Source organism: Bos mutus, chromosome 5, assembly GCF_027580195.1.
Source record: "Bos mutus isolate GX-2022 chromosome 5, NWIPB_WYAK_1.1, whole genome shotgun sequence".
Classification (NCBI taxonomy): Eukaryota; Metazoa; Chordata; class Mammalia; order Artiodactyla; family Bovidae; genus Bos; species Bos mutus.
This window is the reverse complement of record NC_091621.1, coordinates 51,578,305-51,603,121: the sequence shown is the minus strand read 5'-3', so window position 1 is coordinate 51,603,121 and position 24,817 is coordinate 51,578,305. Positions and strand designations below refer to the sequence as shown.

General features: G+C 39.8%; 2 protein-coding genes across 2 annotated transcripts in view; both read right to left on the bottom strand.

The window, feature by feature from the left end:
- Positions 1-2,710: 2,710 nt before the first annotated feature.
- Positions 2,711-3,958, bottom strand: CCER1 (coiled-coil glutamate rich protein 1). The gene has a single exon (XM_005910093.2). The coding sequence runs from the start codon at positions 3,956-3,958 to the stop codon at positions 2,711-2,713; it is 1,248 nt and encodes a 415-aa protein (XP_005910155.2).
- Positions 3,959-14,156: 10,198 nt separating this feature from the next.
- EPYC (epiphycan) overlaps positions 14,157-24,817 on the bottom strand; it is a 39,663-nt gene continuing 29,002 nt past the window's right edge. Inside the window, exons 3-6 of the mRNA XM_005910092.2 lie at positions 19,971-20,129; positions 18,466-18,668; positions 16,950-17,045; positions 14,157-14,327 (exon numbers count right to left, since the gene is read on the bottom strand). Coding sequence (XP_005910154.2) covers positions 14,157-14,327; positions 16,950-17,045; positions 18,466-18,668; positions 19,971-20,129 — 629 coding nt within the window. The remainder of the gene's footprint in view (positions 14,328-16,949; positions 17,046-18,465; positions 18,669-19,970; positions 20,130-24,817) is intronic.

Below are 24,817 nucleotides of genomic sequence, written 5' to 3'. Positions count from 1 at the left end.
TTAAAAGACACAGCTAAGTGGCAGCTCTTTAGCACTGTGTCCTCTCAAGTTTGAAATGATTTTAAGAACTTTTTTTTTTAATCGTGAATTTTCATCAAGCATACTTACCTCTAAAACTAAAGATGGGGTTTATTCTGAGCCATATGTAACGCTGATACTCTTGAATCATCAAGTGGTGTGGCGCGTCTCCAAGGTGATCCAGTCATGCTGAGCAGCAATGCCCAGGACCACTTCATTACACGGGAGTGGTTGGGTAGGTCTCTGAAAAGTGGAATAGGTGTACTGGGATGTGCAAACCTCCCACCCTGTGACATGATTTAATCATTTCATATCAGCCTTCAAGGTTAGTACAGGGGCCATCACAGTATCTGGCTAAAAAAAAAAAGCTCAGGTAGGGACTCACCAATGACTTAGGTTCTCCTTTCATTTTTTTTTTTTTTTGCTGGACTATTCAGAAGATATGGATAGTGCAGAAATGAGTGGATAATACGGTTTCTCTCTCACTTCTCACTGGCTGCTCCTTCAGGACACTCTGGTGCTTCTGTACTGTTCCTCCAAGGCACCAAGCTCCTCCCAGCTCTCTACCTTTAGCCTCAAGTCACCCTCTCCCCACAGTGAACATTCCCAGCTTCTCTCTTGGGCTCCCTTGTGACACATTCTTTCATAGTGTTGCACTTCCTTTAGAATTCTGGCAGTGGCCGATTTGACTAACTTCATTTAGTGTCTGTCCTTTGGACTAAACTACAAGAGGAGATTTTGCTTATTTGCCATCGTATCCTAATCACTGTTTGTGGTCCCTGGATCCTGGTAGTTCCATAATTATTTGGTAAATAATCATTCCCAAACTGAACTCTTGAGCACTGCTCATATTTGCATCCCTCCCAGAGACTAGTGGATAATGTCTTGTGTATGTGGAGGCAATTAACATGTGCTGAAGTTTGTCATGTAAAAGTGGAATCTTTTGTAAGAATAATTTGAGAACTGTCCAGATATGATTGTGAACTGATAGGACTTTCATTCAGTCCTAAATGAAAGTGTTTCTTTAATGAGAACTTAGCGATTACTTGAGTATCTTGGAGAAAGTATTTTGGACTGTAACTTGTAAGGATTTATTGATCATTATCAGCAGCAGGATTCTTGGTTTCTCCCTGTGCATTAGAAATGTATATGGGTGGTCAATTTTATAGGTCACCATAAAATTGCATCTTGCAGAAAATAATGATTTCTTAAGAGCATAATAAATGTTTGGTTAGTCACTGCTGTAGTTTGGACTGTTTAGTGTCATTAAAAAATCATCCTACAATCTTTGTGTTAGTTTTTCTTCTTACATTCATCCTGTTGACCACTGAATAAGATGTCTGATATTCAAAAATAAGAATTGAGCAGCACAGCAACACTTTAATTATTTTATTATCTTTTTTAACAGCTTAAGCTTATCCCCCCAAAAGCTGCAATAAAATCAGCATTCAGGTAAGAGATGACCCTACAGGTAAAGAAGACCCTACAGTCTTCTTTTCATTAAATACTGAATGGTGGTTCAGACTATACTTAGTAGTATAGTTTGTCAAAAGATGTAATTTTTGATAAGCTGGACTCAAATCCTTCATCTAGGGGAGTTTTGGAAATATACTATGACTGTAACTTTTATTGAGTTATGAGAATCAAGGATCCAAGAACAGTATTACTTCCTAAAAATGTCTGAATAAAAGCTGTTATTTTGAATGTTGAATTCTCCATAGGTAATTGTTTAGACATCAGAAACTAGTTCACACAAGCTTGCACTTAAACATATTTGTTTTACTCTCCTTTATAAGGAAGACAATTGGGAAAGAAAATTTTTAAAAAAGATATTCCACCCCCAAAAGGCCAATCATCTTTAAAAAATTCATTCTGCAAAGTCTATTTTTATTATTCCTGTGAACTTATGACAAGGAATATATCCAGGAACAAGGCTTCAAAATCTATGTTCCATTGTTTGCAGTTACCTTAGATTTTAACTAGGTGTGCAAGTTGACTTCTGACCATGGGGAATCCTCTCCATGCATGGATTTATGGATTGCTGAGGCCATGGCAGATAACCAGTTCCACAGAAGCAACTTCATGTTCTTCTGAGGAAGATCCATAGCACTGTGGAACAAGGAATATAAATGAGCGATGCCACAAGAGACTGCAAACTGGGTTACCAAAATACAGCCCTCAAAAATGAACTCTGAAGGTGGAAAATCTTAAATTATTAAAATAGGCATTTTAAAATGGTTTCAGCTATCATGTTAAAAGTACTGACGAACATTTAATAAACATGGCACATGTTTCTTAGGCATCTAACAGCCAAAATAACTGTTCATCCAAGCTCATTAAGTAGAGATGATGTATAAAGTTGTTTAAAAGGAAACATTTTCAGCATTACCAGAATTATTAAAAAAAAAAAAAAAAACTCAAGCATCTAGAGGAGAAAACACCAAATGAAAATATTCAAACTGTAGTAATAAAATATTTGGCCTTTAATCATTTCCAGTTAAATTATATTTGAAAGCTCTACCTCCCCCACCCATAGTCATACACACAACACACCAATTTTTAAATGTTTTATAATGGCCAAAGATGATAGGTTTATTAATGGAACTCACTTTTTCATTAGTTTTTGACAAGTGGCTAATCATTTTAGCCTTCAATCAGTTCCATAGCATTCCTCAATCCCTTTCCTGATGTCTTAACAGTTAATGTCCTGTACCATGAAGAGAGCTTCCTGTGCCACTTTGGGAATTCCCTGTTTGGGGCTTAAATAGGTACAGTTCATAAAGTTCTCTCTCTCTTCTTCAGCCCCCACTAGGAATGATAAAGGCATTTCCAGAGGCAAATGATTCTCTTCCTCAGTCTGCTCATCCTCCGCCAGCCCCTCTTCTTCCTCTGCTATCTCCTCCGCTTCGTCCTCCTCATCTTCCTCCTCCCGCTCCTCCATGTAATCAGCCTCTTCGCCCTCCTCCTCATCTTTGGCCTCTGACTCTTCGTCCTCCTCATCTTTGGCCTCTGACTCTTCGTCCTCCTCCTGGCTCTCCAGCTCCTTGCCATCACACTCCTCCTCGTCACACCACTCCTCCTCCTCCTCTTCTCTCTCCCCTTCCTCTTCCTCCTCCACCAGCTGTGAGGTGGCCGTCTGCTTTTCCTCATCTGGGTCAGGGCTGAAGACGAGAGAGGGATTCCGCACAAAGCTGTACAGAGTATCTTGCAGCTCCTCGTCTTCCTGGCCACCGCTAGGTGGGACGTCGTTTCCGAAGGCGCCCTCCGGGGAGGCTGTGCTCGCTGCCTGGGCCTGATGCGCCCGCAGCGCCTCCTGCTGGCGCTCTAGCTTCTCCTGCTGCCGCATGTCCTCGTAGATCTGGTTCATGATGAACTGCGTGGTGTTGCGCGGCGCCCGCATGCCAGGGGCGCGCCACCCGTACAGGTTGACCGGCCGCAGCAATGTGCTCAGATCCACCGGAGGGCTCCTCTGGGCGGAGCGGCGAGGGTGACGGCGCAGGCCGCGGCCCCGGCGACCCCAGCGCTTCTTTCTGCCCGGGGGCCTCGCCCAGCCGGGGTTCCAGGGCCCATGGCAGCAGGAGCAGCAGCAAAGGCAGAGCGGATGCAGGCCGTACACCCGGATCACTTGCACCCGGCCCGGGGGCTTCCTGAATCCCGCCGGAGGTGGGCACCAGGGCCCTCTCCAGCGCCCCCAGTTAGAATACACGGCCCAGTAGGGACGCCAGGGTGGTTGGAACCAAGGGCCTGGACCGTATTGCTGCTTCGCCTGTTTCCTCGGGGGCTCGTATTCGGCCTTGGGGCCGTAGCGAGGCCGCCGCCTGTAAACGGGAGCGCCCCTGCGCCTTCGGGGGCCAAACGACCAGGTGCGTAACGGGGCAGAGGATGCCCAGCCGCCGCCCAGGTTAAGAGGATCCTCTTTTGTGTCGAGGGTCTGGGTCATGATTCAGGGTGCTCCGAGAGGTCGACACGGTAGCGCCCTAGGAGCTGTCGTCGCGTTTGGACAGATCTGACGGTCTCAAGGGCCTCGTTTCTCTCTCTGCCCAGCACCACGTGCCCGCCGCTGGGATCACGCCTTTGTCTCCAGAAGGATCCCCGCCTCTCTGCTCGCTCAGTCGCTCTCCGCGTTATCTCTGATCCTTTGCACCCGAGTTGTCTCGCCAAGGCGGGTTGGGTGGGACTGGGGCTGGGTAAGGATGGTGGGTGAGGAAGGTGTTGGTGGGCAATGCGCGGTGAGACCCGCTCCCGGGTCCCACTCACACCCGCCTCAGTGGATGCGCGGGCTGGGGCCGGGGGGAGGCAGGGGTCGCGCCGTTGCCTTCCTGCTCCCTCTCAACCCAGGTGCTTCACCGTCGCCGTCCGGGCCGGACTGGGGTGGCGTGGGCCGCCGCAGCCTTTAAATACCGGCCAGGGGCCCCGCGTGCCCACCGCATCCTTGGTCGCCCCGGGAGACAGCCAATTGGGGTTGAGGTCGTTCTCCCCGGGCGTGGAGGTGGGGTTCCAGCCGGAACAGGTGCCCAGTGAACATTCGCAGGGGGCTTGTGACGTAGTTTTTGCGGGAGGGAGGGCGGAGGCTGGGTTTGTGCAGCCCACGTTAGGAACCACCTGAGGCCGTTTTTCCTTTGCCCCCTCCGACCATCTTGAGGTGCTGAGTTAGAGAAGATGCACCTTCAGCCGAACCCAGAGGCAGGGGTTGGGGAGAAACTTGTCTGTTGAAAAACAATATCCTATGCCTTTGGGGTGATGGAAGGGGTAAAGAGAAAGCCCCTGGAGTCGGAAACAGGGTGCCACGCCTTACTTTGTGGCCACTGCTCTAACTCCTGGAGCTCTGTTTCATCATGCATAAAACAAGATGGCAGACGTTTATTGCTTGTGCTTTCTGTGCAGGTGGGCTTGTGGCACACAAGTCCCACACCTGCTCTGTGAAGTAGGCATGGTTACCACATTTCCTAGGTTAGGAAGCTAAGACGTTAATTTACCCGAGCTTGTGAGGTCAGTGAATTTAAGGGCTAGTGTTTAAACGTGTTTGACCTCAGAGCCCAAATTCTTAGGTTACTGCAGTGCCCAAACACCTTAAACAGGACTGTGATGAAGAGTACAGGGAATCTGTATGGTCAAGCACTGCACTAATTGTAGTATATCATGTAAATGTGCTTTGATTAAACATTACCAGGATGTTTACCATGGGTTTGTTTGTAAGAATGCTACAGTGCCAATTGTTTTTCCTTTTGTCCTTTTGTTAACCAGGCACCATGGTACCTTGGGAGCCTCTGTAATATTACAGTTAAGAATATGGGCTTCAGTTTAAATAGACAAGAGCCTACCCTGAATGATTCCCTTCAGTCCTGTTAGACTCTTTGCGACCCTATGGACCATAGCCTGCCAGTCTCCTCTGTCCATGGAGTTCTCCAGGCAAGAATACTGGAGTAGGTTGCTATGCTGTCCTCCAGAGTATCTTCCCAACCGAGGGATAGAAACTGTGTCTCCTGCGTCCTCTGTGTTGGCAGGTGGACTCTTTACCACTAGGGCCATCTGGGAAGTCTAGGTTTATCCAAATCTGTAGAAGGTGTAATGTCAAGAGGAGCCCTAATGACCTCTAATAAAAACTATGGACTTTTGTTGGTAATGATGTGTCACTGTAGGTTCATTATTAATAAATAAACCACTCTGGTGGAGGATGTTTATAATGGGGGGAGAGTATATGAGGAATCTCTGTACCTTCTTCTCATTTTGCTGTGAATCTAACATTTCTCTAAAAAATAAGGGCTAAAAAAAAAAAAAAAGTGGCTTCCCTGGAGGCTCAGTGAAGAATCTGCCTGCCAATGAGGAAGACTGGGGCTGGATCCCTGTGTTGGGAAGATCTCCTGGAGAAGAAAATGGCAACCCATTCCAGTAGTCTTGCCTGGGAAATCACATGGACAGAGAAGCCTGGCGGGCTACAGTCCATGGGGTCACAAAGAGTCGGATATGACTTAGCAACTAAACAACAAAAATAAAAAATAGAGGTACTTCAACTTCAGCTCAGCAATTATTAACTTCTGGAAGCCTCCAGTTCCTCACCCATACCATTGAGTATAGTTATAGTGCCTGTTGCATAGAGTTATGTTAAGGATTAAGTATCGATTAAAGCACATAACACAGGTACTCTGTGGGCACTTAGTAACTAGGAACTAGCATCATTATCATACTTACATGTTTTAGAACTTGTCAAGAAATTGATACAGTACATATAGAGATAACTAACCTTATGCTGGAAGCAAAAATAGACTAGATATCCCCATCCTCATGACCTTTTTCTTGTCCCACTTTTGAGAAATAGCAGGAAAGTGCCACCAGCTTTGACCCTATAGAAAACTATCGAGTATATTCTTTTATTACCTTCCTGTGCTCAGTGGAATTGTGCAAAATGGAACACTGCCCAGTGGGAACTGAGTCCATACAGGCTTCCATTAAATGACAGAGAAGCAAAATGTGGCGAAGCCTTGATGCTTGCAAAGGTCATTATACTTTCCTGGTTGAAAATTGAGAATAGTACAGGGGTTCTTGGATCAGCACTCTACCCTTTGACATGGGACTTACAGACTCCACAGACATCGTTCAAGGTCATTTGCTCTGTGGTTTGCTGAGGAGACAAGTCTGCTTGTGTCCCAGGGCAGAATGCTGACATTTTAAGCCTCCCGTGTCCATTTTTGAACAGAGACTCACACACTGGGTGGTGACTCACCCCCTGATCTGCTGAACTTGGAACTGTGCCATTCCAGATTTATTTTTCTAAGAACATATATGATATATGATATTGAGTTTTAATTGAGATCTCTAGAAATTGAGCATGTTGATTAGTGATATTCCTATCCATTTCTTTCTTTAAAAAAAGATTACCTCAAGGATAATTAAGGGCATTTTTTTATTCAGTTGATGTGAACTTTATATAAGTAATACTGACTTTAATACACTTTTTTCATGGTGAGATATATATCTTTCAGACCTATCCTCCCTGCTTAAAAACATTAATGCAGAATTGTCTTACTTTTTTTAAGAAAAACAGCAAATTACCTTTTATGATTTTTTTTTTTCAGTAGATTTACATTATAATACTGACTGTTCATACTGGTAAATTACCCAAGAGAATTGGAACCAGAGATTGTTAAGCACCACCATCAGATGCAATTAAGAAATTTTAAAGACTTTTAAAATTGACCCATATTCTTCAAATACTGCAAAAGGACATACTTTGATTCAACATTAAAATCCAACGCACCATATTTTTATACATTGTATCCATCTAGATTGCTACATTAAAAATTCCCACAAACTTAGTCATCCATACTTAAAACAACGTGTACATACATTTGTTTTCTCAGCATTTCCAAATGTTGGGATCCAGGAACAACTTAGCTGTGTTTTCTGCTCAGGATCTCCCTGGGGCTATGATAGAAGCATTTGGCTGTGCTCTCATCCTGGAACTCAATTTGGGAAAATCTGCTCTCAAGATCATTCATGTTATTGGCAGAATTTATTTCCTTGTGGCTGTTTAACTGAGGGCCCTAAACTTTAGCTTTCATGTTGGCTGAGGAAGTCCTCAAATTTGAAGGCTAACTGCAGGTTGGCGAGGACACCAGTGGTTAGAGGCAGCCTGCAGATCCCGGTCATGGGCTTCCTCAACGTGGCCACTCACCCCCTCCTGCTAGCCAAGAGCCTCTCGTCCGTGCTTCCTAGCACGGTGAACACACAGAGACACATATCTGTGTGTGTCATAATCATGGGGCTTGACTTTTGTGACATCCCTGACCTTTGTCATTTCCTCTTGGCTAGAAGCAAGGCCCAGGTCCTACCAGCGCTCAAGAAGAGAGGTTGACACAAAGGCACAAATTCCAACAGGCAGGAAATCACTGGGGATCACCTTAGTCTGCCTGCACATGTTTCAAGTAAAGGCAGTCAAATAGGTCCTTTGTAGTAACTAGTTACAACTTGGGAGATTTTCATGATATTGCTGCATTTTGAAATTCTGATGAGTGCCATGTAACAGCATTAGTTTTGCTATGTTTTATGTTATTCAGAGCGTTATGTTAAGTTTAAAACACTGCAGTCTTGATTGTGCATTTGGGTGACTTGAAAAGAATGAATTCTAACACTGGATGGCAGTAGAAACTCAAGATTCAGGCAGTAAAAGTCCTTATACCAAAGAAACTGAAATTAGACACTTTATAAAAAATATTTTATCACATATATCAAGTTACTCCAGGTTGCCAATATTAATTATCCTTTTTGTTTTCCTGGAGTGGTAGAATCGGGTATATTTATTAGATTAGCATTTTTTTTTTGACTGGAGTTTGAAAAGCTCAGCTCTGCTAGTTAAACTGGTAAATAAAATTCTTCAGAGAAAAGTGGTATATACCTGATATATTTGGTCAGAGAAATGAAATACAAAGCATATTTCAGATTTATCTTTGTAATCAATGTGTTGCTATGAAAGTGAAAGTGAAGTCGCTCAGTCGTGTCCGACTCTTTGCGACCCCGTGGACTGTAGCCTACCAGGCTCCTCTGTCTATAAGATTCTCCAGGCAAGAGTACTGGAGTGGGTTGCCATTTCCTTTTCCAGGGGATCTTCTTGACCCAGGGATTGAACCCGGGTCTCCTGAATTCCAGGCAGACGCTTTAACCTCTGAGCCACCAGGGAAGCCCCAGTGTTGCTATGATATACATAAAATAATGTAAACATAACTCCTTTTATGCACTCTCAAAAATTTGCCTTTTTCCACCCTGAAGATATTCATGTAATTTAAAATGTAGTCGCCATCTAGTGGTTACAGAGACTAAATGCAAAGTATTAAGCCTTTCTGACTTTTTGAAAGTGAGAAAAAAGAGATTCAAAATTACTCATTGCTTTCTCTCCACAATTTGGAAAGTTGTGATGTTTGCAAGTAAATAAGGCACCTTGTGCATCAGGGAATACCACTTGATATTTTCCATTTACGATTCTCATTTAAGTAAATTATGAAGGGAAAGTTTGTAATAACTACAAAGACAGTGTTACAGATTTAAAGAGAAGTAGGGATATGAATTTTACATTTATAATAGTAGTCTGTGTAGGTATTTGCTATTGCCTTTTGAAAATATTACTAACCCTACAACAACTCAAGGTTTTCAGAGGATTAGCAAAATATATTGTAGTCCTATTATCTGAGAAATATGTGTATTCAGTGAGAATTACTTAGGAATTTCAATATGGAGATGTTTGCTTATAAATAGTTTTAAAGTACACTATAATATGGGGCAATAAAATGCAATGTCCTCCCCCTTGGAAAAGAACCTGTAATATTTAGAGAAAAAGAAATGTGTATAGCATATTCATAAAGAAAAACTTTTGCTATAAAAAAGATTGTGTTTAATCAGGGATCAATTTTAGATCAGAGCTTTCAATTAAGAATGTGAGGTGTTTAAGGTGGTCATTTAAATAGAATACATTTTAAAGGAATGCCATCATCAGTTCAGTTCACTTCAGTTGCTCAGTCGTGTCCGACTCTTTGCGACCCCATGAACCGCAGCACACCAGGCTTCCCTGTCCATCACCAACTTCTGGAGTCCACCCAAACCCATGTCCATCGAGTCTGTGATGGCATCCAACCATCTCATCCTCTGTCATCCCCTTCTCCTCCTGCCCTCAATCTTTCCCAGCATCAGGGTCTTTTCCAATGAGTCAGCTCTTCACATCAGGTGGTGCGAAAATTGCATATTTTCAGGGTTATAGTTCTTACTTTGTCCTTATAGAGTTGATGATGAATTACATCTGTAAAGCAGCCTTGTGAGTAGGCAGTCATAATGCCCATGAGAATGTCAACTGACCCCATAGCTTTTGCATAATGATACTCTTTTTATCCCAATATTTCCTTTTCTTTCTTTCTTCCTTCTTTCCAGTCTTTCTTTTTCTTTCTTTCCTTTTCATTCTTTCCTTTTCTTTTCATTCTTTCTTTCTCTCTCTATCTCTCTTCCCCCTTTCTTTCCTTTAACTACAACTTCCAACACCCTACTCATGATTTTGTAGTCATGGTGTGTTGAGAAGACTGTGAGAACAGAGGGGTTTTCTGTGTCATTTGTGGGGAGATCTGAGATCATCAGTAGCTTGTGTGTGCAGGGCATTATGAATTTATGGACCATTTCCTCCTTTAAAAAGTGAACGTTATAGTTTATACCATGTTGCTATAAACACTAATATGTTCCAGGCTGGATTCTTTATTGCCTGTTTACTATTATTATTATAATCATGTGTTTTCTTTTCATTGAAAAGCACATGCTAAGTTCCTAAAATGAGTAAGTCAGCCCTGCCTGCTGGGAGTCTTTCTTTACCCTCCTGGTCCAAAGCATCTCAGTCCATCTTTCTGCTGAACTTCTGGAGGCTGGGTATCTGGAAGCCTACTCTAGACCCTAGAAGTGTTTACTCAAATGTGACTCAAAGGCCTTTGACCATTTGGAAGTCACTGTGGCATACAAAAAGATAACACTGAGCTTGACACCTATGTTAGTCTGTTTGGGCTACCATAATACCATAGACTGAGTGGCTTAAATAAAACAATTTTATTTCTCCTAGTTTTGGAGGATAGCATATCCAAGATCAAGGTGTCAGCTGATTTTATTCCTAGTGAGAGCTTACTTCCTGGATTGTAGATGGACGACTTTTCGTTATGTCATCACATGGCTTTTCTTTTCTTTTTTTTAATTAATTAATTTATTTTAATTGTAGGCTAATTACAATATTGTGGTTTCTGCCAAACATCGATATGGATCTGCCACGGGTGTACGTGTTCCCCATCCAGAACTCCCCTCCCACCTCCCTCCCCATCCCATCCCCCAGGTTCATCCCAGTGCACCAGCCGTGAGCACCCTGTCTCATGCATCGAACCTGGACCTGTGATCCACTCCACATATGATAATATACATGTTTCAACGCTACCCTCTCAAATCATCCCACCCTTGCCTTCTCCCACAGAGTCCAAAAAAACTGTTCTTTACATCTGTGTCTTTTTTGCTGTCTCATATATAGGGTCATTGTTACCCTCTTTCTAAATTCCATATTCATGCGTTAGTATACTGTATTGGTATTTTTCTTTCTTACTTCACTCGTATAATAGGCTCCAGTTTCATCCACCTCATTAGAACTGATTTAAATGCATTCTTTTTAATGGCTGAGTAGTATTCTATTGTGTATACGTATCACAGCTTTCTCATTCATTCATCTGCTGATGGACATCTAGGTTGCTTCCATGTCCTGGCTATTGTAAACAGTGCTGCGATGAACATTGCGGTACACGTGTCTCTTTCAATTCTGGTTTCCTCAGTGTGTATGCCCAGCAGAGGAATTTCTGGGTCATATGGCAGTTCTAGTTCCAGTTTTTAAAGGAATCTCCACACTGTTCTTCATAGTGGCTGTACTAGTTTGTATTCCCACCAGCACTGTAAGAGGCTTCCTTTTTCTCCACACCCTCTCCAGCATTTATTGTTTGTAGACATTTTGATAGCAGCCATTCTGACTGGCGTGAGATGGTACCTCATTGTGGTTTTGATTTGCATTTTTCTGATAATGAGCGATGTTGAGCATCTTTTCATGTGTTTGTTAGCCATTTGTATGTCTTCTTTGGAGAAATGTCTGTTTAGTTCTTGGCCCATTTTTTGATTGGGTTTATTTTTCTGGAGTTGAGCTGCAGGAGCTGCTTGTATAGTTTTGAGATTAATTCTTTGTCAGTTGCTTCGTTTGCTATTGTTTCTCCCATTCTGAAGGCTGTCTTTTCACCTTGCCTATAGTTTCATTCGTTGTGCAAAATCTTTTAATTGGGTCCCACATGTTTATTCTTGCTTTTATTTCCATTACTCTGGGAGGTGGGTCATAGAGGATCCTGCTGTGATTTATGTCAAAGAGTGTTTTGCTTATGTGTCCCTCTAGGAGTTTTATAGTTTCTGGTCTTACATTTAGATCTTTAATCCATTTTGAGTTTATTTTTGTGTATGGTGTTAGAAAGTGTTCTAGTTTCATTCTTTTACAAGTGGTTGACCAGTTTTCCCAGCACCACTGGTTAAAGAGACTGTCTTTTCTCCATTGTATATTCTTGCCTCCTTTGTCAAAGATAAAGTGTCCATAGGTGTGTGGATTTATCTCTGGGCTTTCTATTTTGTTCCGTTGATTTATATTTCTGTCTTTGTGCCCATACTGTCTTGATGACTGTAGCTTTGTAGTATAGTCTGAAGTCAAGCAGGTTGATTCCTCCAGTTCCATTCTTCTTTCTCAAGACTGCTTTGGCTATTCGAGGTTTTTCGTATTTCCATACAAATAGTGAAATTACTTGTATTAGTTCTCTGAAAAATACCGTTGGTAGCTTGATAGGGATTACATTGAATCTATAGATTGCTTTGGGTAGTATACTCATTTTCACTATATTGATTCTTCCGACCCATGAACACTGTATATTTCTCTATCTATGTGTGTCATCTTTGATTTCTTTATGGCTTTTCTTTAGTATAGGTACACACACACACACACACACACACACACAGAGTAGTCTCCTTTTTTTCCTTTTCTCATAAGGCCACTAATCCCATCATGAGGCCCCTACGTCATGACTCATCTAACCGTTATTAAACTCCCAAAGGCCCCATTTCCAAACACCATCACAATGAGGAGGGGGTTATTTAGAGCTTCAATACACAAATTGTGGGGGTAAACATTCAGCTCATAACAACTTCTCTGTCCAGTCCATACACCATTTTCTTGTATTACAATACAGGGAAAAGACACATCCATGGTATATGAGACAGGACAGTGAGGTGAAGTGTAGAATAGGTGTTTGGGATCAGCCCTTAACCAGGGGCAAGTTGTTTAAGCTCTCTGATCTGTGACTGGAATAGTCATTACTATCTTCAACTCCTAGGATGTTGTGAATTAATACATACAGAAAACCTTAGTAGATGCCTAGTACATCTTTTGTGTTCAAGAATTGGTTCCTGTTGTAACAATATACATCCTTGTAGTAAGCTGATATCTGTTTTTCAAAATCAGTAGAGCTGTGTGTGCTAATATGGTAGATGTGGTAAGAGTGATCAAGGAGTAGTTTTAAGTGAAACAAGCAAAATAGTGATTATCTATTGTGTTTAAAAATCCATGTTTACATGTACCGACACATACATAATAGTGATATATTTATATAGAGAGATATATTTATATATTTATATATAAGTCATATATCCATATGTATTTTTGTAAAAGAGGAGCAGTTATTTTATGTGCAAGTTTTTGCTTCTTATGGAAAACTTGATAAAATAATGAAAGAAACCATTGACTATTTCCAAGGAGTGGAACTTAGGGTTTGCTGCAGGAAACAAACTCACCTTTCAGTGTATACTCTTTTGTTATCTTTCAGTTTTTTGTACTATTATCACACATTTCAGAAAGTTCAACTTTCTCTCTAGAAGGTACTCCTTAACTTCTTCCCTACTGTCATTTTCATATTATTGTTTATATTTTCCATTTTCTACATTTTTTTTTTCCAGGCACAGAAATATTACCAATTAACTAATAATTTAGGAAAGGTCTAAAAATGAGTTGGCAGGGCTTTACGATGATAAAATATTATTGTTAAAATACTGAAGCTATATGTCTGTTGTGATTATAATGAATATTTTCCACAAGGCCCTTATCATTTTCAAATATTTTTATTCTTTTCTTCATTTTCTTTAATGAATTTGAAAATAAAAACATGCTTTAGTTAAAAAAGGAAAAGTTTAATTAAAACATTAAAATCTTGGCAATATACCTACACTATTAATTTTTAATTTTTAGTATATGATTAATTTAAAGTTATATAGGATTTGAATTCCTAAAACTTGAAAATTACATGTGATTTATAAGAATATCTATGAAATATTTTCTCTTAGTCTTCTATTTCTGTACATTTTTTGGTTTATTTCTGATTAATCTGGTGTTTTCTTAGGCTACTACATTGCTATCATATATTAAAAATTTTAGCTGTATTTTATGTACTTATATCATCTTCCAGAACGTATTTTGAAAGTATCATGCCGAGTTTTCTTTTTGAAGAGAGCAGGAAGAATCATTTTGTTATAGGAGGCATCATAATGCTAACCATTATCTGAAATCAGACGAGACTCCCAATAGGCAAACGAGGTAGGCACATATAGGCTTGGGGAGTTTTGCTGAGATTAATAGGGTTTCCATCCAGTCGAATATCCTCTAGTGCCTTACGAATATAAGTCAAATTTTTAACATTGCAGAAGGTATCTTCATGCATCTCCATAATGTTGTTATTCTAAAAAAGATTAAGATAAGTTATTAGATGAGTTATCACATATTCCTAGTATTGATGAATAATATAGTCAATTTTGCTTCACCCCTGCTTTTACGCCTTCATTCCTTCTCTCATCCAGAAATGCACATTATGCAACTGTTATATACATCAACACTTTCTAAAGCAGTGAGGATAAGCCAATAAACATAATAGACATATGCTTGCCTTTATGAAGCTTATACTTCAGTAATGGGAATATAAGATAATTAGATGAAAAAACAAATTATTTCCAAAAATAATCTAACCTAAGAAGAAAGGAAAGTGTCTGTGAAAAAGTATCTTAAGAGACAGCAGTGGAGCTGAGAATGGAATGACAAGGAGGCATGGGCATGGGAGAGAGCTGAGGTAAGAATATCCCAGACAGAACACCAAGTTCAAATTCTGAAAAATATGCATGGCAAGTTCAAGAATGAGAAAAAAAAATGTCAAAATGGCTATTGGGTTGAAAGTTTTGTACATGACTGTTAGGGCTAGTTGGTATATAGTGTTGCCCAAGTCTTCTGTTTCTTAGTTGATCTTATGGCTAGTTGCTCTATCCATTATTAAAAGTGGAATATTGAGGACTCTAACTATTATTGTTGAATTGTCTTTTTCTCCCTTCAATTCTAATAGTGAAGTCCTTATAAATTTTGAGGCTTTGTTGTTAGGTACATATGTATTTATAAGCCTTATGTCTTTCTGATAGATTGACTCTCTATTTTACAAAGTGTCCATGAGCACTATTCTATTTTCTTTGATAGGTAATACATACACAGTTAATAATTATCATGCCTTATCTTTAAGTCATTATCATGTATCAGTGAATGCAGCACCCAGTTTATGAACTAAAACTGAGATGCAGAGAGGTTTAGATACTTGTTCAATCAGTAAATAGTGTCAAGTAGAATTTCAGCCCAGGGAATCTGCTTTTGCCAGATCTGTCATTCTCATAGTATGTTGGAAAATATTTTTCAAATGAATCACAAAAAGAGATTTTTTATATGAGCATTAAAAATAAATATAAAATGAAGACAATGTAAATTAAAAACAGCCTTATACTGGATATTGGTAAGGTGATTGTGAAAGAGAAATATTTTTAAATGTTCACTTGATACTTTCTTAATCCTTAGAATAGGAAATGTAAAGCCAATCACTTCAAAAAAAATCTTAGATTGTATATGCAATCACATTATGTTTAAATATAACATCAGAGACCTGGTTACTCTGTGGAGTCAATATCATCAGACATAGTAATGAAATTTAATTCAGAATTGGAAAAAAAATTTCCAGTTCCTTTTATGGTTTCCTTGAAAATCCTCTTTCCAATCCTAAACCAGGCAAGAAATTCTCATTGACATAGACATTCACCCCCAGAAAAAGAGAAGACCAATAGAGAGTCATCCAGAAACCAGATAAGGACTAGAAAGGATATCACATTAAGGAAGTTAAATAGTCAGAAAAACTCTCAAGAGATAGGTATCCAAGAGCCATAGACAGATACACACACAAAGACACCAAAAAGAAGTATGGAAAGATGTAAACAGGAATGGAAGAAAGGACACAGAGGTAAATAATTACAGAATCCACAGAGCAAAAAAAAAAAAAAAAAGAATCAGACTTGCTGTCACAGAGCAGAATCACTTCTTGTGATGGTTTATACTTTTCCTCCTAAAAGACTAATATTGCACTATGATATTGTGTCTTTGAGCACATAATGCTTGTGTTCTCTACAGATTTATTCCATAGAACAGATGAAATTATTACAGAAAGTTGATTACAACTGTATACCAAAAGTTACGTCTGAAATAAGAAATAACTTATCTTTCTTTGTTTCAACAGCCAAAAGTGTTTTTTTATTGATCGTATTGTAATATACTTCAATGGAATATATTTGGTTGGCCACAGTTTGTTCGGGTTTTTCTATAACATCTTATAGGAAAAAAAAAAAAAAAAATGAACAAACTTACTGGCCAACCCAGTATTTAGAAAATATCAGATCGTAACATTTTGAAAATGTGTTTTCACTCATTACTTCAAAGATAAAATGTAGCTTAAAGGAATTTAAAATAACGCAAGCTTTCAAATATGTTGGTTTAGAAAAAACTGCATTTTCTTAATCCAGAGAGATGAAAGTCCATCATCTCTCAGCAGATAGGAATGTCCTAGGATTGAATTTAACTCAGTTCATGGAACCTAAAATCAAGAGCTAAAACTGACATTTTTTTCCTCTGAAAGCTGGAAATCAAATTAAATTTTTCTTTCTCTCTTACTCTCTTTCATTTCTAGTCTTCACACATTTCTTCAGCAGATGAAGCTCTTATTTTCTAAAAAAAGAAGATTTGTGTGCCAAAAAGATGCATTATGACTTGGCAAAAAATGAAAATAAAGACTAAAGTTATCAGAAATAAATCAGTATAGATAGAGTCATGAATATGCAAACACCTTGTACTCAGAGTGAGAGAGAGAATAAATGAGAGAAGAAAAAAAAAAACCTGTCACAGTGTATTAACATGCCATTATACACAGCTTTTGTATCGTGGCTTCCTCCCGTCTGCATCTGTTTTCCATGGATGTGTTGGACATAACTTACTAGGAGAAGCCTACCTGGAGGTGAAGGGCTCGCAGATTTTCTGGGAGTGGTAGAGGGATGTGGTCCAAGTTGTTATCCGTGAGGTAGAGATGATGGAGATCATACATATCCTGTAAACATTCCAAATGTAGGGCCTTAATAGAAATTAGTGGGCCACAGTCACACGGTTCATCCCCTGCCCATGAAACTATTTGTAAAATAACACATGCCTGTTCAGGTCTCGTTTTCTAAGTGAGTGAGTGAGTGAAGTTGCTCAGTTGTGTCCGACTCTTTGTGACCCGGTTGACTGTAGCATACCAGGCTCCTCCATCCATGGGATTTCCCAGGCAAGAGTACTGGTATGGGGTGCCATGTTTTCTAAAGTTGAGGCAAATTAGTTTCCTGTGTTCCTGGACTATTCAATTGAGTTCTGCAAGAATTGATAGCCAGCAAATATCTCTCGATGTAAATGAAACATCTTTCTTAGTCTCTGGAAGAACCTACTTTGTCCACTCTAACTTTCTCAGTTTAAGCAAGGCATTGATTTCCCACACAGAGATTCTGCAGTAAAATTTTGAGGATTATGGTGAGAAATAACAAGAATTTCCTTCACGTTACAGGAATGGGGAAATGAGAAATTCTCCCTGAGAAAATCCTACCGCCTCCCATGCAAGTAGCAAGAGGGCAGCCTAACAAGACAGAATATACCTTTAGATACAACCAGGTCTACTCCAACCAAATGTCACAGGACAAAGGGTGACTCACTGTTACCCATGCCAATAGACCCTGAGTGAGGGGACTAGATTTGATCTTTGCCAGGCTCTGGTGAGGTGTCCTAACTCCCTTGCCCGCCACAGTGGTGTCACAGGAGCACAGGGGGAGATACAGCCTTTCTACCATTGCCCAGGGCTAGCGAATCCACACAACCCCTTGTAGCCTCCATGGAAGTTGTGAGATGTCCCTTCAAACAATAGCTTAAATGTATTTGTTCAACAGATATTTAGAGAAGCAGCTCGAAGGGAGTTAAGACTGGATAAGAAAGCCAAACTGGTTACTGTTCTCAGACTCTCTGCAGTTATGCCAAGCAAAGCCATTCTAACCCCAAACTTGTTTCCTTCACTTAGAAAATAAAATTCATAAGATTAACTGAATCCATCCCCCTCATAGATAATTTAGAAGGCTTCTACCCTCAAACCACCCTCCACACTCTGTGCAAATAACTGTCCTTCCAACCACACAAAGTACTCTCCTTGAGTGGAGCCTTGGTAAATATGCATCATTTGGCTCATAGCATTCTTAGGTGCAACTTAACAGACTGGTGCTCCACCCACTTCTTATTCCAGCTCTGCTTTCTCTTCTTAGTTCTTGAGCAGCCTCAGAATGTACCAGGACACAGTGTTTCCCAAAGGCATGACACATAGTGTTCTAAAGTTTATTTTAGGCATTAAAAGTCTCATCAAATTGAATCCCTTTGTGGAAATAAAAAGACTAGACACTGATTGCAAAGGAACAGGAAGATTAAAGTATTTCATATTCAAACTTAAAACTCACTTTAAATGCTTCTTGCTTTATTCCTTTCCTTCCAAGTCTATTGTTGCTGATATCAATAAATCTCAAAGTGGTTGGCAATTCTGGGAGCTGCCTAATTTTGTTGTCACGCAGAACAAGCTCTCGGAGTTGAGGCAGCTTTCTGAATGCATCTTCATCAATCTCAGATATTAAGTTTGATGTCAGATCAATCCTTCTTAGATCATCTGGAAAAAAAAAAAACACGAGAGAAGTAGTTGAATATGTTTCACTCACATAAAAATATAAATTTCCCACATATAAACAAATATAAACATGAATTAGAGATAGTTAATGAAACAATTATTTCTAACAACTTTATAAAAATTTAATAGACTACTGCTGCTGCTCAGTCATGTCTGACTCTCTGCGACCCTATGGACTATAGCCCTCTAGGCTCCTCTGTTCATGGGGTTCTCCAGGCAGGAATACTGAAGTGGGTTGCCATTCCCTCCTGCAGGGGATCTTCCTGACCCAGGGACTGAACCCCTGAACCTTATGTCTCCTGCATTGGCAGGCGGATTCCTTACCACTGAACCACCTGGATTTCCTCCAAATACTATTCATATTTATGCACTCCAAAGAAAGTGTAGCCTTAGCAAAGAAATTGACCCATTATATTTCATTATATTTAAAATAATTGATCTTTTTCCTATATTCCTCATAAATTTTGTCTGGATCTTACTATTTAAAATATTTTTTATTTTTTCTCCGTGCTGGCAGATTATTATATTTTCTAACAGTAATAGATACATTAGCATTAAAATACACAGGCATTAAAAAGAAATTTTTAAATGATTAAAACACTTAATGAAGACAAATACCAACTTTTTTCAAAGTTGGCAACAACTTTGGCCAGAATTTAGATTTGCATTCACCAATTATAAAGCAATTGTGCTTTTTTTTTTTAATTGTGCTTCAATGGAAGTCTATTCGAACAACCCAGATCCTACTAAATATATGGTCATGACTTTCTGCTCTTATTGTGATAACATGATAAAGAGTTTTAGCCTATAAAATAGAATTATTTGTGATTTTTGTTTACTTGAAAATAGTGAGAATATCAACAACTATATAGTTTCATGTGCATAAGTCATGTCAATTCAATTGTGTCTGACGCTTTGAGGCCTCCTGGACTGGGGATTGTCATTGGGATTCTCCAGGCAAGAATACTGGAGTGGGTTGCCATGGCTTCCTCCAGGGGACCTTCCCTACTTAGGGATCAAACCCGCATTTCTTATGTCTCCTGCATTCGCAGGCAGGTTCTTTACCACTAATGCCACTTGGGAAATCCATATAGTTTCATAACGACCTTTAATGATTCATCATTCTTTCTTATTGTAATTAAAACAAACCTTCAAGCATACAAATAAGTAAAAATTGATTTACAAGACATATTTTAATATTCAAGTTTCATTTTTGGTACCAACATTTTATAATGCAAACATTTAGGAAACAAAAGGGAAGGATATTAGTGCCAGCATCCATACTTAGGCTTGCAAAATCATTTTTGTTGATCTTTTTAATTCTGTTAAAACGGGAATAGAAATAAGCTGTGTTCTTGGGCAGCGGAGGAATAGCATCAAGTTCATGGTCATCACAGTATATGGTGGTACTTATACAAGTACACAGAAGGCAGGTTGGAAAGTCTAAAAGAGAGGCAAATAATATATGTAAGCAACAAGCAATTTCTAACAAATAACGGGATTACAAATGTTTATTAAGCAAGATTACAGTCTCATATAGACTATGCTGGCATATTTAATATCTTCTTATGTAGTTTTCTATAAATAAAATACTAAAGTTAAATATAACAACCCAGGCTGCCTAATAATTAATATAGTCTTTGTAATGTTTTAAAATTTTATTTTAAATTATCTACTGAATATTGCATGATTGTTGCTTTTATATTTATTGAAAATTCTATTTTCAGAAGTAAATATTGATTGCAGTTTTTATAAATTTAAAACATCACATATAATATTTTTATCTTTCATTCAGTATTTATACACCCCACTGAAATAAAATCAAGGGAAAGGGTAGGGCAATTATCATTAATATTAATTCACTCAATATGCATTTATTGAATCTATTCTGTGTAATTGCGCTGTGGTAGCTGTTGGAACAGTGGTAACCACAAAGACACAGTTCTGTTTCATGATCTGCTGTGTAAGACGGATGTTAATCACATAAAATGATGATTGCGGTTAATGTCATGGAATATCATAGAAGCATAAAATAGGAGAATTTGATCCAGTCTGAGAGTCGTGGTTCTTTGAGGAGGTGATGACTGAGTTGAGATCTGCAGGAAGAGCAGGACCTGACTGTTCAGGTGAGCCGAAAGAGTCTGCAGGCCGAGAACGCAGAGCGCACCAGGTCCCTTCACTCTGAGGGGACTGAAAGACGGTCCCTGTAGCGACAGCACAGAAGCTTTGGAATGTGTAGGACACAAAACACACAGGCCTACGGGCTGTGTTACAGGCTTGGTCTCTTGTCCTAAGGATGGGCAGGAGTATCACATGATCAGATTTGCGGGTTAAGATATACCGTGCTTGAAGGTGAACTGGAAGACTGATTGATGGGGTAGAGGGCGGAGTGGGATGGGCATAGGGGTAATGAGTTATCAAGATAAAAGATGGTGCTTGCTTGGCTATGACAATGTGATAGAAAAGGCAACAGACCCCCCCCCCCACTAAAAATTTCAAGTTATATTATATCTCCATTTATTAATCTATTCTCTCTCTCTCTTTCACACACATACACACACACACATACACAGAGCTCCCTCCTTCACTCTCTACTTATTGGTCTTATTGATCTTATAGAGGACAGAGGGCTTCTAAGGGAGATAGAGAAGCAATGGTCAGAAGAAAAGAAGGATAATAGATGATCAGTATTATGGAGGCCAAGTGGAGAGATAGTTTGAAGGAACAGGGAATAGAAAATAATCTAAATCAGCTGAGATGTCAGTTAAGGACTGTAAAATCTCTCTTGAAGTAGTTATTGTGGAGGTTAAAGGAGACTTCAGTAAGAGCTGTGGAGTGATAAGGCTGGAAGCCAGATCACAGTCCCTGAAGGAGGATGTAGGAGGTGAGGAAACAGTTATACAACGTGCAGACAATGTTTCTGAGATGTTTGACTGTAAAGAAAAAGGAAAGAGAGATAGTGATAACTATAAGACCTATTTGTAGTGTGTATGAGGAGGAAATGGACTAAAGTGGGAGAGATTTGAAAAAAAAATCCAAGGGGAGAGAGATTGAAGATGAAAAGGATCCTGAGAGGGCAGCAGGAAATGGAACTAAGAACACGATGGGAAGCATTTATATCCACGTGAGGGAGCACAGACAGTTCTTCTGTTGTAACAGGAGGAAGGGGAAGAGGCGAGGATGTCTGTAAGTCAATTCAGTTGCTCAGTCATGTCCGACTCTTTGCAACTCCATGGATTGCAGCACTCCAAGCTTCCCTGTCCATTACCAATTCCTGGAGCATGCTCAAACTCTTATCCATCAAGTTGGTGATGCCACCCAACCATCTCATCCTCTGTTGTCCCCTTCTCCTGCCTTCAATCTTTCCCAGGATCAGGCTCTTTTCCAATGAGTCAGTTCTTCCCATGAGGTGGCCAAAGTATTGGAACTTCAACTTCAGCATCAGTCCTTCCAGTGAATATTCAGGACTGATTTCCTTTAGGATGAACTGGTTTGATCTCCTTGCAGTCCAAGGGACTCTCAACAGTCTTCTCCAGCACCACAGTTCAAAAGCATCAATTCTTCAGTGCTCAGCTTTCTTTATGGTCCAGCTCTCACATTCTTACATGACTACTGGAAAAACCATAGCTTTGACTATACAGACCTTTGTCAGCTAAGTAATGTCTCTCCTTTTTAATATGCTATCTAGGTTTGTCATAACTTTCCTTCCAAGAAGCAAACGTCTTTCAACTTCATGGCTGCAGTCACCATCTGCAGTGATTTTGGAGTCCAAGAAAATAAAGTCGGTCACTGTTTCCATTGTTTCCCCATCTATTTGCCATGAAGTGATGGGACCAGGCCATGATCTTAGTTATTTGAATGCTGAGTGTCAAGCCAGCTTTTTCACACACCTCTTTCACTTTCATCAAGAGGCTTTTTAGTTCTTCTTCACTTTCTGCCATAAGGGTGGTGTCATCTGCATATCTGATGTTATTGATATTTCTCCGAGTAATCTTGATTCCAGCTTGTGCTTCATCCAGCCCAGCATTTCTCATGATGTACTCTACATTTAAGTTAAATAAACAGGGTGACACTATACAGCCTTAACGTATTCCTTCCCTACTTGGAACCAGTCTATTGTTCCATGTCCAGTTCTAACTGTTGCTTCTTGACCTGCATGCAGATTTCTAAGGAGGCAGGTAAGGTGGTCTGGTATTCCCATCTCTTTAGGAATTTTCCACAGTTTGTGTTGTCCACACAGTCAAAGCCTTTGGCATAGTCAATAAAGCAGAAGTAGATATTTTTCTGGAACTCTCTTGTTTTCTCAATGATCCAATGGATGTTGGCAATTTGATCTCTGGTTCCTCTGCCTTTTCTAAATCCGGCTTGAACATCTGGAAGTTCTCAGTTCACCTACTGTTGAAGCCTGGCTTGGAGAATTTTGAGCATTACTTTGCTAATGTGTGAGATGAGTGCAATTGTGTGGTAGTTGGAGCACTCTTTGGCATTGCCTATCTTTGGGAGTGGAATGAAAACTGACCTTTTCCAGTCCTGTGGCCACTGCTGAGTTTTCCAAATTTGCTGGCTGTAGATGGAAATGTAGGTAAAACATGTATGGCGTGGATATGCTGCTGCTGCTGCTAAGTCACTTCAGTCGTGTCTGACTTTGTGCGACCCCAGAGATGGCAGCCCACCAGGCTCCCCTGTCCCTGGGATTCTCCAAGCAAGAACACTGGAGTGGGTTGCCATTTCCTTCTCCAGTGCATGAAAGTGAAAAGTGAAAGTAAAGTTGCTCAGTCGTGTCCGACTCTAGCAACCCCATGGACTGCAGCCCACCAGGCTCCTCCGTCCATGGGATTTTCCAGGCAACAGTACTGGAGTGGGGTGCCATCGCCTTCTCCAATGGCATGGATATAGATGTAGGTAAATTATGTGTCTGAAAATAGAAAGACCAAGGAGCCGTTAACCTGAAGACTGTATTTTCTTTGTGTAGGAGGAAGCCAAGCTCTCTGACGAGTTTTGAGGAGTTTAGGGAGAAGGAGAGAATGGTTATGAGACATGAGATGGATGGAGAAAGTAAAATAGCCATGAGAGATAGAAGTGATGAAAGACTTTCTTTGAATTGCTTGGTGATCCTCATTTGGCTGAGAGTTTGCTGATTTTAGCATTGGAAGCCTCGTGTCTTGGGATCCCTCACTCCTAGGCAAGTCAGGACCTTTGGTTGCCCTTGTTGAAGGATCCACAATGGTTTGAGATCAAGAATTAGTAATGCACCTACTAAGGTCTTATTGTTGTTGTTGTTTAGTTGTTAAGTGGTGTCCGACTCTTTGCAACTGCATGGACTGTAGCCCACTAGGCTCCAATGTCCATGGAACTTTCTAGGCAAGTATACTGGAGTGGGCTGCCATTTCCTTCTTCCTGACCCAGGGATTGAACCCAAGTCTCCTGCGTTGCAGGCAGATTTTAGTGATTTTAATTATAAAGTTAGGATTCCCAAGAAAACAAGGTCATTAAATAGAAAAAAAATCACTTATAACAACTTCAGGAATGAAAGCTATTTTAGGAATGGAAGTTTGGGGAAAAAATTTAAGGGAGAGCTATAAAATATTTAATACTTGCTGCTGCTGCTAAGTCACTTCAGTCGTATCTAACTCTTCACGACCCCATGGACTGTAGCCCACCAGGCTCCTCTGTCCATGGGATTTTCCAGGCAAGAGTACTGCCTGGGCTGCCATTTCCTTCTCCTTAATACTTGCTAATTTCTCCAATTATTATAAATAAATATTTGCTACTCATCACAATGTTTCAAGAAGAAAAGCATTTCATTCTTCTATATATATGACCATGCTAATTTAGCGGTAATTGCTTAGAGTAATTATATATAGTCACAACAGTTGTTTTTAATTCTAGTTTTTTTCCACTTATAACTCAAGCCTACTCAGTGTAGCTTCTAAGTATTCGTTCTAGAAATTGATAGTTATAATAACAAATAATGTTTCAGTTTTTAATGTTTTAAATATTTCCAAACTATTTGACTTAAATAAATTTATGATTTACATTTAAGTTTTAAAGTTTAGAACTTATTTTTGTGCAAAGTAAAATATGAATTAACTTTTTAATTTCGTTACTTAGACTCCTTTAAGAAACAAATA